At 37.0% G+C, this 17,650-nt stretch overlaps 1 protein-coding gene across 4 annotated transcripts in view; it reads left to right on the forward strand.

The window, feature by feature from the left end:
- The window catches only part of CNTN5 (contactin 5), a 1,679,852-nt gene that overhangs the window by 1,601,115 nt on the left and 61,087 nt on the right, over positions 1 to 17,650 (forward strand). For all 4 annotated transcript variants that reach the window (XM_027563907.1, XM_027563903.1, XM_027563906.1 and 1 more), the window contains one exon: positions 16,436 to 16,506. In XM_027563907.1, coding sequence (XP_027419708.1) covers positions 16,436 to 16,506 — 71 coding nt within the window. The remainder of the gene's footprint in view (positions 1 to 16,435; positions 16,507 to 17,650) is intronic.

Consider the following 17,650-nt stretch of genomic DNA (forward strand, 5'->3'; position numbering starts at 1 on the left):
TAATACAGCAAATAATCACTTTTAAAGCAATTTGAATTAACCAGTATTGCTTTAGTGTAATCTTTCCAAATTCACTTACCTGGACATCATAAAACTATTTCCTTTAAGATAATAATTTCATTTTATTTGTTTTAAGAACTTTTTCTCCTTTTATCCACAAATACAGGTCTCAGTTCAGTTCAGTTCTGTTCAATTCCTCAGTCGTGTCCGACTCTTCACGACCCCATGAATCGCAGCACGCCAGGCCTCCCTGTCCATCACCAACTCCCGGAGTTCACTGAGACTCAAGTCCATCGAGTCAGCCATCTCATCCTCTGGCGTCCCCTTCTCCTCCTGCCCCCAACCCCTCCCAGCATCACAGTCTTTTCCAATGAGTCAACTCTTCACATGAGGTGGCCAAAGTACTGGAGTTTCAGCTTCAGCATCATTCCCTCCAAAGAAATCCCAGGGCTGATCTCCTTTAGCATGGATTGGTTGGCTCTCTTTGCAGTCCAAGGGACTCTCAAGAGTCTCCTCCAACACCACAGTTCAAAAGCATCAATTCTTCGGCGCTCAGCCTTCTTCACAGTCCAACTCTCACATCATACATGACCACAGGAAAAACCATAGCCCTGACTAGACGGACCTTTGTTGGCAAAGTAATGTCTCTGCTTTTGAATATGCTACCTAGGTTGGTCATAACTTGTCTTCCAAGGAGTAAGCGTTTTTTATTTTCATGGCTGCAGTCACCACAGTGATTTTGGAGCCCCCAAAAATAAAGTCTGACACTGTTTCCACTGTTTCCCCATCTATTTTCCATAAAGTGATGGGACCGGATGCCATGATCTTCGTTTTCTGAATGTTGAGTTTTAAGCCAACTTTTTCAGTCTCCTCTTTCACCTTCATCAAGAGGCTTTTTAGTTCCTCTTCACTTTCTGCCGTAAGAGTGGTGTCATCTGTATATCTGAGGTTACTGATATTTCTCCCGGCAATCTTGATTCCAGCTTGTGCTTCCTCCAGCCCAGCGTTTCTCATGATGTAGTTAAATAAGCTGGGTGACCATATACAGCCTTGACGTACTCCTTTTCCTATTTGGAACCAGTCTGTTGTTCCATGTCCAGTTCTAACTGTTGCTTCCTGATCTGCATATAGGTTTCTCAAGAGGCAGGTCAGGTGGTCTGGTATTCCCATCTCTTTCAGAATTTTCCACAGTTTATTGTGATCCACACAGTCAAAGGCTTTGGCATAGTCAATAAAGCAGAAATAGATGTTTTTCTGGAACTCTCTTGCTTTTTCGATTATCCAGCGGATGTTGGCAATTTGGTCTCTGGTTCCTCTGCCTTTTCTAAAACCAGCTTGAACATCTAGATGCTTAAATTTCCCCCCAACCCTTGCACTTATCTTCAGGTTAAGTTGAAGATGTTAGTTTCTTCTTCTAGTTATGTACTCATTCAATATAGCAGGTCTGTAAAATTCAGAATAGTTTGGCTCACCCTTTTTTTCTCCAGTGTTAGCAGTTACCTCTAATTATAGGCACTTTCTTAAAATTATGCTGCCTTCACCATCTGACCTGCTATAAATTATACTTTGAAAAGACAAATTTTGCCTTAACTTGACCAACTTAGAAAACACCAGCATGCTTCCAGTCATTTAGAATAATGTGTCTCTGACAGAATGTTTATAAAGACCACATAGGAAGATTAACAGCTTTATTTAAAAACAAATTTTAAGGTATCTTGTTTATCACTTGAAAGAAGCAGAATTAAAAAGTTGTTAATAGAGTTTTGATTACTTTGGACAAAGTCTTATTGAGATTTATCCTTTATGACCCTATTAAATTGTATGTAAAACATATTTGGTAAGGGACTAGTTTAGGCAAACACGAATATCAACAATGTTGATGAGAATAATGAAAACAATAGAGAAATGAAGAGGGGGTAGATTACAGATACAAGAGGGAGGAACATTAATGTCTTTACACTCAGTGATAACATGAATCTCAATCATTACAGTATAAGTACAGTAAGGGGGAGAATCTTGTCTTTTTTGTTCACTGTTTCATTGTTCACCTTGAACAATGTCTGGCACTGGTAGTATGTCTTTGTTGAAAGATTAAAAATGACTGTTAGTTTCCTTTCCTTTATATGCTGCCACCCACACCAGGACCGAGGTCAGAGAAACATGTACATAGGAGACTAAGAATGAAATGCATACATTTTGTATCACAATTATTGAATTGGACCAAAAAATGTGATTTGTGACTTCTTAGAAATCGAATGCAGCTTATAATAAACCATTGAAAGTGTTGGTTCTTTCTCTAAAACACACTGTCTCATTCTTTAAAAACAGAAAGAAAGAAAAAAATCAGAAAGTGAGAATAATCATTACACAATGTGAGAATTACAATAATTCTCATAAAGTGAGAATAATCATTTAAAAGATGTTCAAATTCTTTTCATATAAAAATTAAGCACCAAAAATATTAAAAATAGAGTAGCCTAATACATTGGAAATGATTCATTCACAGAAAAATCCAACTTTCTGCTTTTGTGCTTTGCCAATTACAAGTTGTTTTTTCTTGCTACATTTTCAATAGTGTGAATTTTAAATTAAACATTAATTGCTTGGTTGTATTTCCATGCATTCATAAAATCAGCCATGCTTTCATTGTGTACAGGTGTTCATTAATTAAGAGTATAACAGGTTAGTTGTTCCTCATTTTATGTACTCACTGTGCAGATATTGAAATGACTGCCAACATTAGTACTTAGGCTCACATATTTTCTAAAAAGCACTGCCTTACTTTGCATATTGTTAATTGTGTTTAAACAAAGGCAAAGATTACTGCCTAATTCAGATGCTCTCTATAAATATTCATTTCAAAAATAAATAATCCATTTGGGATGACTAATCCTTTTAGACTTTCAATAGTATAAATCTCTTTGTGCTATTAAAAAGTACTTTAACAAAAACACTGCCACATTTCAAGCTAAATCGTATTCAGATGATGCATTTTAAAAGACTTGCCCCTCATCTATTTCTGCTGCTACTTCCATTATATAGTGCCTGTCTCTCCATTTTATCATGAGTTCTATATACATGACATACTCTAGTCCATTAAAATCTTACGGAAGAGAAGAGGAATAGCATGAAAATGCATGAAATACTCTTTTCTGAAAATGAGTGGAGGAAGGCTATGCTGTGCACTTTATGCTTCTTATGCTTTGGTAACACACAAGGCTAGAGCTACTAATGGTGTTGAACCAAGTGTTGAGTTTTGTCCCTGTTTTGTCAGGCAGCACAGATTAAAAGGGACACCAACATCCTGAGACATCTTCTCAAGTGATGCACTCTGCCTCTATTGAGTACATGTCCTGTATTTTAAAAGATGACGCTGTTCTAATGGACCAAGTAATCTTTGAAAAGCAGTGGAGCTGCTTGGAAGAGAAAAGGTCTCACACTCAGGATACTGAGTTGAAAGCTTTATGTCCCTTTAAATTCTCCTCTTTACTAGAATATTCTAAACCCAAAGCACTTTTAGTAAAGCGTTTTTACCTTAGATTGTTTCTTTGTCCACATGTCCCAAAAAGTTAAATTTTCCTTGCAATATCTTATAGGATACATTTTGAATTTTATAGTCATCAAAATACTCTTAGTAGTCAATAAATATAAGATAAATTGGTTTAGTCAAAGTATTATAATTAGGATGTCAAAATAGTCATACAAATACAGGTTTCCCCAGCTATACAAAAGAAAGGCATTCCTATGAAAATTTTGTAAGTCAAAATGCCATCAAGTGAAGAATTTTCATTTCATTTAGTGCTCAATTTCTTTGGAATTTTCATTTCAGTTTTCATTTTTCACCTTTTTTCATAGAAGTGAAAATCTCTTCAGACTTCTTTCAGTTAGTGAAGCAGTTACTAATGTAGATAAAACAAAGTGCTGTAAAGCAAACTTTTGAAAAGCAAGGGATACCTGTATATATTTACACTTTAATGTATGTTTATATTTATTTATTTATAGCTCAATTTTCTTAAAAGTTTTAGTGAGTTAGCAACGGGGAGGGGGATAGATATAACTCTGTGTTTAATTTTGAAAATGGGTTACAATCTTTAAGTTACTATGTAACTTTGTATTGAATAGTGGGAATCTTTTTCTACCATTTAAAAAGATAATAATCAAGAGAGAAAAATCTTACTTTAAGAAATGAATTTGAAATATACATTCTCATAGAAATAACAAAATATGTAAATATGAATTTAGCAACAGCAATTCTCATTTAATTGAACAATTCTCTTATTTAATTGAACCTTAATATTCTATAAGTTACATATTTATAACAGCAATTGTTGAAAGATAGATGCAAAGGAGAAAAGATTGTGTTCACTATGTAATCTACAATTTAGAAAGATTTGGTTTTCTCTGTTGTATAAAATTTCTATTATCAAAGCTCTTGATATTAATCTCAATACTTGCTTTTTTATTTCAAAGTGTAATGAATTGATAGAGAAAGAAATAAAAGAAGGTGCTGCTTAATACCTATAATTAATAGTTTCAGGTTCAGAGTTAGGCAGATCTGGATTAATGGTCTTCTCTGCCGCTTACTAGCAATAAACATAGGTAAGCTGTATGCACTGTTCAAGGCTCAATTTTCTCACTTGTAAAATAGAAATTATATAGCAATCTACTCCATTCGACTATTGTATTAAATAAGATAATGCAGGTGAAGAGCTTGGCACACATGGTAAGTGCTTAACACTAGCGAGTTATTACTATTATTTTTTATCATGAATTTAAATATTATTACTTTATTAAATAGAAATTTAAACAATAGTGATCATGCATGAGTTGCCATTTTCATATAGAGGAAAATTTTCAGATTAAATATATGTTTGTCAACATAGTAAGCATCATCTAGTCTCTTGGCTTGTAGTGGGCTTCTTCAAGACACCATTCTGTTGAGAAGTCTCCACAGTAGACTGCATCATCCAGCCTGGGCTCTCAGCCCACCTGAGTGGTCAGAGAATCAAGAGAGACTTTCAAAGTGTGGTGCACAGTACAGGGTGCGTCTTTGCTACAAGCCCCTCCTCACCTCCATGTAAGGCCTCTCTATGCTGCTTTTTTTTTTTATCCAGCTAAGGGAAGATTGAAGGCAGGAGGAGAAGGGGACAACACAGGATGAGATGGTTGGATGGCATCACCAACTCAATGGACATGAGTTTGCGTAAAGTCCAGAAGTTGGTGATAGGCAGAGAGGTCTGGTGTGCTGGAGTCCATGAGGTCACAAAGAGTTGGACATGGCTGAGGGAAGGAAAGTTATGACCAACCTAGATAGCATATTGAAAAGCAGAGACATTACTTTGCCAACAAATGTCCATCTAGTCAAGGCTATGGTTTTTCCAATAGTCATGTATGGATGTGAGAGTTGGACTGTGAAGAAAGCTGAGCGCCGAAGAACTGATGCTTTTGAACTGTGGTGTTGGAGAAGACTCTTGAGAGTCCCTTGGACTGCAAGGAGATCCAACTAGTTCATTCTAAAGGAGATCAGTCCTGGGTGTTCTTTGGAAGGAACGATGCTAAAGCTGAAACTCCAGTACTTTGGAAGAGTTGACTCACTGGAAAAAACTCTGATGCTGGGAGGGATTGGGGGCAGGAGGAAAAGGGGTTGACAGAGGATGAGATGGCTGGATAGCATCACTGACTCAATGGATGTGAGTCTGAGTGAACTCCAGTAGTTGGTGATGGACAGGGAGGCCTGGCGTGCTGCGATTCATGGGGTCGCAAAGAGTCAGACAGACTGAGTGACTGAACTGAGCTAAACTGAACTGAGCCTCATCCATAGTGGATTGTTATATTGTTGCAACATGTAGCCTCTTTTTTGTGGGGGAGGGGGTTCTTATAATGAAAGGAAATGAAACAACTTGCAAATTGTTGCAAATTCAATAACTTTCCAGTTTCTTATTGCATTATATTCTGTCCTGTCATTCTCTTTGGATGTTAATATGGAAAATGTCACATATATTTTTGGCCATAGAGGGGTTACCTGGTGGCTCAGCGGTACAGAATCCACCTGCCAATGCAGGAGATGAGGTTTGATTCCTGGGTTGGGAATATCCCTGGAGAAGGAAATGGCAACCCACTCCAATATTCTTGCCTGGAGAATCCCATCAACAGAGGAGCCTGGCAGGTTACACTCCATGGGGTCACAAAGAGTCGGACATGACTGAGCAACTAAACAACAATTTTTGGCCAAATAAGGAAAATATATACTTATATTTAAGAGGTTAATGCTCAACCAAATAAATATGAGTATCAAGTAAACAATCAGAAGAAAATATTTTCTAGCCTTAGCAGTTTCTGTACTATATCATGTTATAGCTAGGTAACTGGTTTATTAAACATGCTGAACTTGGTAGAGTTTAAACATATTAATAAGTTTTATTCTTCTCCCACCATTGTTTTCCAGTATGCTTCATCTCAAGTATGGCTTCAGGCCCAACTATTATCTAAAGATTTTTACGTATTAGGACAGTCTCATTTTTCAGGTATTAAACAATTCCATTTTAGCTTAATAAAAACTTGCAGCTCATATCCAGTTCTATGCTTCGGTCCCTCTATCCTAGTGCAGGCTTGACTAAAGGGTTATGATTTCTCTTTTCTTGCTTCTTTCTGCTTCCTCTCTGAGCTCCAAATTCTATTCCAACTCCCAGGTCAGAAAAGAAGAAGGTGGACATCCACTTCAGGTGTTGCAGTTTGTGGTTCTCAAGCAAATATTGAGTGCCCCACGAGATGGCATTTGTCCACATCCTGTTTGGGTTCTTTGGAGAGTATCCTATCTCCTACTAGCAGGCAGCTTTATCAGCTCTGATCCCAGCAAGCCTATTCAAACCTACTTTCTGTAGTGTCTGCTTTGCCCACAATATTATTTCACTTTTCTGATCCACCAAGATTTAGAAGTATAGTATGTCTTCAAAAACTATTTTGGTCTCTGCTCTAGTAGCATAGTGTGGGACTGGGTCATCCTACAAAATTCTGAAGCTCCACAGCATCCAGCTGGGATGTGAGAAGTAAGCATCTGTACTCTGCAGCAGCTGTTTTGCTTCTTATGATACTTAGCTCGAGGGGGAAATGACACTCCCACTTCGCTCCTAGTGACAGCCGAGGCTGGAGGGCGACGCCACAGCACATCCATCTGCTAAGCTGACAGCCTCTTCCAACACATTCCTTGTGCTAAATAATCTCACAAAGATGGCTAGAGGAGAGTAATAGGAAAGGGTCAGAAAATTGGGTTTCTCCATTTCCTAATAGTTCTGTGGTTTTAGCTAGGCAACCTCACTTTAGCATCTGAGGTTACATGTGTCTCATCCCAATTCCAGAAAAGACTCACTAAGCTTCCTACTACATTTTCTTTCCATGTACATTATCTTTCTACTTCTGATAGGCTCTTGCTTTGTTCATATTCTTATTTTTGCGGTTCTTGTCTGTGATAATTACTTAGGAAAGTTCATTGAGTTCAAAAGTTACGGAATGAACACAATAAAATACTATTGTAAGATGGAGCTGAATTAGTTTTCTCAGGGGCATGTGGGCTGGCCTTTAAAATGGCATTTAATGTGGCTTTGAAGGCCAGACCAAATGGGACTCAGGTGGAATTATTTATAGGGGCAATTTAAAAATCTACATACTATTGTCAGGCACTGGAGTGTACAGAGAAAGGCATAAAGCTGTGAGGGTTTTAAAGGTCTCTCCAGTCTGTGTTTCTAAAAAAAAAAATATGATCTAAAAAAAATAAGCATTCAACTGAAATAATTGGGAAAATCTCAAAGAACATACTATTAAGTGAACATTATAGCTTTCTTCAACTGAGTAATTTAATTATATTAAATAAAAGAAATGGTTCTCAGTAACACTAAGAGAAGATGAAGATCATATTAAGAGCAAGCAACAGACCTCTAAGACCAAATCTCAATATTCAGGAAAAAAAGAAGCTAATAGTACAGCTGACAGTATTTTAAAATCATGAAACCAGTTTTTTAAATCATGAAATCTTTTCTACAAAATGTTTTCAAGAAGTATATCTTCAGTCTCAGAGGCACTTTGCAAACAGAGATGGTGATTTTAACAAATGCCTTTCTAAATGAAACATGAGTAATTGTTAGGCATGTCCATTTCTGATTAATAACAAGGTGAGGGAAGAGCACTGGAATATTTGAGCAAGAAAGACAAAAGGGCAGGGAGAGGATATCAGCCCAGGAGTAAATGTGACACACTCAAGTTAGATTTCTCCTGTCTCCTTAGTCCCTATCATACTATATGCCAGTCGAAAATCATGAAGCATGTTCCAAGTCCAGCGTTGAGCACATGCTCTGCGTTATAGCATTTAAATCTTATATCAACTCTGTAAAGCAGGAAGTTTTAGTCCCATCTTATAGATGAGAAAACAAAATAGGAGAATCTTAAAAACTTGTATAAAGTTACCTAGTCAGTAAGTGGCAAACCTGGAATTCTAATCTTAAGCCCCACATGATGATTCCCAAGTTATCTTCTCTTGTGTTGTTGGAAGAGGGTGTTTGCTATGACCAGTGTATTCCCTTGGCAAAACTCTATTAGTCTTTGCCCTGCTTCATTCTGTACTCCAAGGCCAAATTTGCCTGTTACTCCAGGTGTTTCTTGATTTCTTACTTTTGCATTCCAAACCCCTATAATGAAAAGGACATCTTTTTTGGGTGTTAGTTCTAAAAGGTCTTGTAGGTCTTCATAGAACCGTTCAACTTCAGCTTCTTCAGCATTACTGGTCGGGGCATAGACTTGGATCACCGTGATATTGAATGCTTTGCCTTGGAAACGAACAGAGATCATTCTGTCATTTTGCGATTACATCCATGTACTGCATTTCAGACTCTTGTTGACTGTGATGGCTACTCCATTTTTTTCTAAGGGATTCCTGCCCACAGTAGTAGATATAATGGTCATCTGAGTTAAATTCACCTATTCCAGTCCATCTTAGTTTGCTGATTCCTAGAATGTCGACATTCACTCTTGCCATCTCCTGTTTGACCACTTCCAATTTGCCTTGATTCATGGACCTAACATTCCAGGTTCCTATACAATATTGCTCCTTACAGCATCAGACCTTGCTTCTATCACCAGTCACATCCACAACTGGATGTTGTTTTTACTTTAGCTTCATCCCTTCATTCTTTATGGAATTATTTCTCTATTGATCTCCAGTAGCATATTGGGCACCTACCAACCTGGGGAGTTCATCTAACTGTCTCATCTTCTGCTACCCCTTTTTCTTTTGCCTTCAATCTTTCCCAGCATCAGGGTCTTTTCCACTGAGTCAGCTCTTTGTATCAGGCGGCCGAAGTATTGGAGCTTCGGCTTTAATATCAGTCCTTCCAATGAATATTCAGGGTTGATTTCCTTTAGGATTGACTAGTTTGATCTTCTTGCTATCCAAGGGACTCTCAAGAGTCTTCTCCACTACAATTCAAAAGCATCAGTTCTTTGACACTCATCCTTCTTTGTGGTCCAACTCTCACATCCACACATTACTACTGGAAAAACCATAGCTTTGACTATAAGGACCTTTGTCAACAAGGTGATGTTTTTGATTTTTAATACACTGTCTACATTTGTCATAGCTTTTCTTCCAAAGAGCAAGTGTTTTTTGATTTCATGGCTGCAGTCACCAGCTGCAGTAATTTGGAAGCCCGAGAAAATAAAATCTGTCACTGTTTCCACTTTTTACCCATCTATTTGCTATGGAGTAATGGGACTGGATGCCATGATCTTAGCTTTTTGAATGTTGAGTGTTAAGCCAGCTTTTTCACTCTCCTCTTTCATCCTCACCAAGAGTCTGTTTAGTTCCTCTTTACTTTCTGCCATTAGAGTCGTATCATCTGCATTCTGAGATTGTTGCTATTTCTCCCTGCAATCTTGATTTCAGCTTGTGACTCATCCAGCCTGGCATTTTGCATGATATAAACTCTGCATAGAAGTTAAATTTATAAATTACATTTCTAGGCATTGTGATATATAATTTTGAAAACGTTAAAAAGTAAGTACTATTATTATCTCCATGAGGAAACTGAAGGACAAAGAGGGTAAGAAGTATTTCAACCAACCAGCTAGAACAGTAAAACTGTTATTAGGTTTTATGATCTTTCTTGGTCCCAGAAGAACACTTTATTACTACTTACACATACCACTTTACCTACACTATTGATAGGAATAACAGCATTATTTGAACTCCTTAGGAAACACCACTGATTTTTCTTTTTTAAATTTTGGAAACTCTAACTCTTCTAATAAAGCGGGCTTAAGTGATAATGAGTTAATGGAAATACTTGTATGTTATATACTTCAATTCAGGTAGGAACTTTTGTTGTTGTTTGATTTCTCTCCTGACCTCACCCTCACCGTGTAAGTAACCTCTCTTCTTTGTTCCTTTCTTCTGCACTTTGCTGCCCAAAGTAGTTGCTGGATTATGCTCCTAATTTTGTGACTTCTCTCAGATCTCTAGCAAAGCTGTATTATTTAATGAGCCATGTAAACATCTACTATAGTAGATTTGGAAATTTTTCAGGGGAAGAAAAAGAGATATTGGTAGATGATTTCATCCTGTATTCTTTCATTAGTTGAGTGTTAATTAAAGCATATTTTTAGTGTGACAGACTTTGTTCAGACTACTACACTTAGGAAGAGTTCATTGAAGCACAAGCTTAACTTCATGCATGCTTAAACTAAGGTAGTATAATATGTTTTGGTTGCTCTGAGCATTTGCAACCAAACATATAAAATGAAAAGAGACAAAAGTCTACATTTTAACATGCCAGACATGTTTTACAAGGGATTTACAGATTGTTGGAAAAGTGTTAATCACATTATTCAGTCATGGAAGAATAATGTTCAAAAAGAAATGCAGAAAAATTAGTGTAAGTGAAAGTGTTAGTCCCTCAGTGGTGTCTGACTCTTTGCGACCCCATGGACCATAGCCCACCAGGCTCCTCAGTCCATGGAATTCTCCAGGCAAGAATGCTGGAATGGGTTGCCATGCCCTCCTCCAAGGAATCTTCCCAACCCAAGGATCAAATCCCAGGTCTCCTGCAATGCAGGCAAATTCTTTAACATTTGAGTGACCAGGGAAGCCCAGAGTGAACCCATTAACAATGTGTGTAAACTTGAGTCTCTGAACTAATAATTTAATGGCATTTATCAGTAGCTAACTGAGGGAGAGAGGAATCTAGCTGCATAAATCTAAATCACAATTTGACTATATTTAAATATATTTGGTTTTAAGTAAATGTGTATTTCTCTGAACTCAATGAAAGCATTTATTACGTTTGATCATATTAATTTTTTGCTTCTAACAAGAATTATAGAACTTTCACAACAGAAGGACTCTGAAAGATTAAGGCATATCTCTACATATCATAAGCATGTTGTTTTATAAATAAAGGATATAATTAAAATCAGTGGACTCCAAAGTGTTGACTGCAGAGATAATAACTGTGTGCCATCAACTTGAAAAAGAAATGAATGAACATGGGTTCCACTGATCATCTGCATGTAATTAGGAAATTTAAGCTAATTAGAATCAGAGTGCTCATTTCAAACATTGTGATCCTGACAGCAGAACACACTGCCTGAGTTGTATCTATTAAAGCCTGAGGTTTTCTTTTTTGTTTGTTTTTCCAGTTTTATTGAGATATAATTGATATATAACACTATATTAAAAGTGAACAACATAATGATTTTATATATTTGTGTATTACAATATGACTATCATAATAAATTTAGTTAATATTAATCACCTCACAGTTTTTCCTTATGATGAAAACTTTTAAGATATGCTCTCCGCAATATTCAAATATATGATAACAGTATTGTTAACTGTAGTCACCATGTCTTCCCAGAACTTATTTATCCTGTGTCCGGAAGTTTGTACCTTTGTACCACATTTTCCCGTTTCCTCAACCCCTATCCTCACCTCTGGCGATCACCAATTCATTCCCTGTTCCTACCAGTGCCATTTTTTTTAAGATTCCACGTGTAAGTGAGATCGTACAATGTTTGTCATCCCCTGTCCAGCTTGTTTCACTTAATACACTGCCCTCCACATCCATCCATGTTGTCTCAAATGGTCAGGTTACTTTCTTTGTATGGTGAATAGTATTTCACTGTATTATAATACACTATATATTTTTTATCCATCCATCGATCAATGGACATTTAGGTTATTTCCCTGTCTTTAAAGCCTCAAGTTTTCTGTTACCATTTCAGTTACTATTTTATGTTACTATTTCCTATTATATCGAGCAAGCCTGTTGTAGAAAGAACAGTTCATGCTTATACACTAACTTATACACTTATACATAACTTATAACTTACATACTTATACATAAACTATTGAAACACAATGCTCTATAATGCCTCTTTTGTATCATTTATTATACATTAAAGGGCTTCTCTTGTGGCTCATCTGGTAAAGAATCCACCTGCAATGTGGGAGACCTGGGTGCAAGATCCCCTGGAGAAGGGAAAGGCTACCCACTGCAGTATTCTGGCCTGGAGAATTCCATGGACTGTGTAGTCTATGGCATTGCAAAGAGTTGGACATGACTGAGCAACTTTCACTTTCATTATACATTCAAATTGGATAAACTTACTTAACATGAAGCTGAATATGGGTTTCTCTGGTAGCTGAGATGGTAGAGAATCCAACTGTAATGTGGGAGACTTGGCTTTGATCCCTGGGTTGGGAAGATCCCCTGGAGAAGTGAATAGTTACCCACTCCAATATTCTTGCCTGGAGAATTCCATGGACAGAGGGGCCTGGCAGGCAGAGTCAGACACTACTGAGTGATTTTCATTTCACTACCTTAAAAGAAACTGATAGCAGTAGGAAGACTTCAAAAACTAATGTTATATGATAAAATAAATTTTACAAAATCTAGGTCAATTATGAATAATTTGACAAGGACATTTCCCATACAAAAGCTGTGGTACATATACACAATGGAGTATTACTCAGCCATTAAAAAGAATACATTTGAATCAGTTCTAATGAGATGGATGAAACTGGAACCTATTATACAGAGTGAAGTAAGCCAGAAAGAAAAACACCAATACAGTATACTAACGCATATATATGGAATTTAGAAAGATGGTAACAATAACCCTGTGTATGAGACAGCAAAAGAGACACCGATGTATAGATCAGTCTTATGGACTCTGTAGGAGAGGGAGAGGGTGGGGAGATTTGGGAGAATAGCATTGAAACATGTATAATATCATGTATGAAATGAGTTGCCAGTCCAGGTTCGATGCACGGTACTGGATGCTTGGGGCTGGTGCACTGGGATGACCCAGAGGGAGGGTACGGGAGGGAGGAGGGAGGAGGGTTCAGGATGGGGAACACGGGTATACCTGTGGTGGATTCATTTCGATATTTGGCAAAACTAATACAATATTGTAAAGTTTAAAAATAAAATCAAATTAAAAAAAAAAGGCAAATTAAATGTTGCTTTCTTGGTTCCTCAAAGTGGAAATTTTCACCACACTTTTCATTAGTTTCTTTTTCTTTTTTTTTACTCAAAAAGTTAAAATCTTTGAAAACTCTTAATACGTTTTCTAAAAAACAAAAGCATTAATAGACTATGGGACAATACTACTAAAAGAAGAAAGTTTTGACATCAAACCATCACTTGTATTTTATCCTACTCATGTTTCTTTAATGAACTTCAAGAAATATTCACAAAAGAGTGTATAGCCTGCTTTCAAACTGTAAGCTAGAGGTTCCAAGCATTCTCTTTTTAGATGATGTCTAAGGGCTAAATAAAACAGAAAAGGACTTTCAGTGCCTAGTCTTTCCACAAAATCCATGCTTGTGGGGAGAGTATCTTCAAAGAAAAATATTCGAGATCCTAAATTTAGGGTATAAATAAGGAATTCCAATTTTATAGATGAAGTAGGTGGCTCTGGTAGCTATTAGTTGAATATTATTTAGCTATTAATTGTCAGAGATGAATGTGAAACATTTGTATGTGGATAACTTTTTATTTTTTATAAACAAATAGCACTAAGAGAAGCCACAATATCAACAAATTAACTTGTTTATGCAATTTATTTAACTGTGAATTGATGGTCACAGTATTCAGAACTCTGACATTAGCCACTGATGTATATTTGAAATTGTGTATCCCTGCCCTTTTATACATACAGTTAAACCAGTTTTTTTCCTGTGTGCCTTATCCATACCATACACGAGAAAAAAAAGAATTTTGAATTAGTACTGTATAACAGTGATTCGGAGACCTGGTATCAAGGCACACTGCCATGTCATAAGTTGTTACATGCAACAATAACTTTTGACTATTAGTAAAAAAACTCAAGTCATCTGCCTGTTCTTCATATAAATCAGGATGTATTTACTGCTATTGCTCCAATGCCATCATTTTTCTTAGTTGAATCACTTGTAATTTCCTGACTGAGAGGCAAAGGGGTATCTAGTTCCATATGATTCTGAGGGAATACATGAGTGTGAACTCCACATGTGAATAATTTTTGACATGTATGTAACTGTGAAAGAAGAAAGAAAGATTGGTCACTGCTTCTGTATATATCCTCCTACATGAACAAGGCAAGAACTGACATTCATGGAGAACATGGCCTAGGAAATGAAATTGGGACCCTGGTGACTAAAGGTCATTTTATTCAACAGACGCAATGATAGTGCTCTTTCCCACCTCCACGGTCCAGGGAAAATTGTTTTTTTCCTTTCTACTACTACTACTACTGCTACTACTAAGTCACTTCAGTCGTGTCAGACTCTGCGTGGCCCCATAGACGGCAGCCCACCAGGCTCCCCCGTCCCTGGGTTTCTCCAGGCAAGAACACTGGAGTGAGTTGCCATTTCCTTCTCCAATGCATGAAAGTGAAAAGTGAAAGTGAAGTCGCTCAGTCATGTCCGACCCTCAGCGACCCCATGGACTGCAGCCTACCAGGCTCCTCCATCCATGGGATTTTCCAGGCAAGAGTACTGGAGTGGGGTGCCATTGCCTTCTCCTAGTAGATATAGTATGTAAATTCTACATCAGTTTTTCTAGTATACAAAATGTTGTGTGAATATCTGCCAGTAATTAAAACCCTTTCATCCAAGTAGGTAATATATGAAAGTTAATGTATATTAGTATATCAAGATCATTTAAAAACTATATGTTGAGATATAAAGGTAACACTGAACTGTAACATTGCTAATGCAGTCTCATAGCCTGGAAAAGGCTTTCTTTTAATAATTTTCTTCATTTAACAGTTATTTCTTTGATAATATTCCCTTTCAACTACAAACATATTTTGTGGTTTGGTGCAGTGAAGGGGAAATTTATTTCTTTGACACATTTATTCTTTTAATAATTACACATTTGTAAAAGTTTTGCCAAGTATCTATATATTTTTCATTTTTCAGAGAGATTCAGTCTTTTAGCCTTTTATTTATTTATTTTTTTGTAATATGTAATCATTTAAATAGGTTCTCACTCCATGCAGCTATTGCTAAGATTTCTTTGTAAGAACCTGCTATATCCCACAGGTGCTCTACTCACCACTCTGTAATGGGAAAAGAATCTTAAAAAGACTGAATATATGTTTATGTATAACAGATTCACTTTGCAATATACCTGAAACTGACAGAATATTGTAAATAAGCTATGTGTGCTTAGTCGCTCAGTCCTGTCCGACTCCTTGCGACCCCATAGACTGTAGTCCGCCAGGTTCCTCTGTCCATGGAATTCTCCAGGCAAGAATGCTGGAGTGGGTTGCCATGCCCTCCTCCAGAGGATCTTCCCAACCCAGGGTTCGAACCTAGGTCTCCACTCCCATAAAAATATTAAAGAAGAAAAGGAACTGCATTTACCCATCAAAATAAACTATAATTGGCATTTTCCATGAAAAAAAGAAAAAGAAGAATAAATACTAGTTTTTAGCTGGGGGAAAAAATTCTTTAAACTGGAGCTTCCTGGGAGTTCTAGCTAACGTCTACCTGTGGAGTTTCCAGGGGCTCTGCAAGCCCTGGATCACAGAAGATTCACATGATTAAAAAGGAAAAAAAATGTGTACCATGAAACTTATCATTAGTAGATGTCCTTGACTGTAGTGTTAATTATGATTTGGACCTTATAAACCAGAGAACATTTACAAGAGAATAATTAGTTTGGAGATGCAGTATATGGCCATGAAAAGTATATGCCAAACTCTCCCACAGAGATTTGAAAGCAGGGTATCCATCACAAACATTTTGTTTTAATATTGAATAAGACCACCCTGACTTCAAACACATTTTGATCTGTTTATTTGGAAATGTTACCCAACCAGGTAGAATTATGATGCATTCTTATTGTAGGGACACTTAAAGTGTGCATTTTCCTCACTCATGGCCCATTTTTAACCACAGTTCCAAAGACAGCACCTACCAATGTAAGTGGAAGAAGTGGAAGAAGGCACGAGTTGGTCATCGCCTGGGAGGTAAGAAAGCCCACTCAGATGTCAGGACGTGTTGATTCCTTAAATAGAAAGCTATACATAGGGTATGAGTACCTGGTACAGAGTAACTGTGTAATTTTTGTTTGAGATTACAAATGAGATTACAAAACACTTTTAGCATCAATTACTCACATGAATATTTCCAATGTGAACCTTTCATACAAAGTCTAAAGTCCCATCCTGTCATATGAGCTTTCTTAGAATAAAGTTTGAATAATTAAAACATGTCCTCTCAAATTAGTTTAGATGCTTGTTTGGCTTAGTTTAATGTTTGAGTACTTCACAGTTGACATTTTGTGGGCTAAAACCACTGAGGTTTTTCTGGAGTCGAGCCTGGGATATCTCATTTATCCCATACAATAATCCCACTAGTGGTGATAATTTTCCCTGTTTTCCAAATGATGAAACTGATACACAGTTTGAGTAATTTCCTGAGAAACAGTAGAATTGGGATTTTTATAACAAAATCCTTGTTCTTTTGTATCCATCATCATCTGACCTCCAAAATTCCTTCTGTCAAAGAAAGGAGTGGGAGTGAAAGCCTGTGAGAGGTACATTTATTTTACATAAAGCCACTTTCCTCCTCTGAGGTTAACTTACTCTATTATCAAATATAGCTTTGTAGATCACATATCAATGCCTTAGAAAGTGGAGATGGAAGTGCCTATTGGAGAAAACTGAACTAATCCCTGACCATCTCAAAGAACAATGAAAGAATGTACAAAAATATACAGAAAAACTTCTTTCCCCTTAGTAAATCTTCCATGAGCACATCCTCTGACCTGTTCCTCTGTTCATTCTCTTCTTCTTCAATTAAATTTTATGTCTTGCTTTTGATTTCTGCAGAGGTATTAACTTCCCAATTCCTGACCTTCACTGAGATCATATCTCTCTAAATGGAATTGCCTTCCCTGTCAGTTTTGTGTCTTACTCAGCTTGGGCTACTGTAACAAAAATGCCATAGACTGGGTGGCTTATAAACAACAGAAATTTATTTCTCACAGTTTTGGATGCTGGAAGTCCAGTTCTAGAAGGCACAGGTGGGTTCAGATCTAGTGAGGACCTACTTCCTGGTGCTTATAGCACCATCTTCTCACTCTGTCCTCATCTGGCAGAGGGTCAGAAG

The sequence above is a fragment of the Bos indicus x Bos taurus genome, chromosome 15 (genome assembly GCF_003369695.1).
Source record: "Bos indicus x Bos taurus breed Angus x Brahman F1 hybrid chromosome 15, Bos_hybrid_MaternalHap_v2.0, whole genome shotgun sequence".
NCBI lineage: Eukaryota > Metazoa > Chordata > Mammalia > Artiodactyla > Bovidae > Bos > Bos indicus x Bos taurus.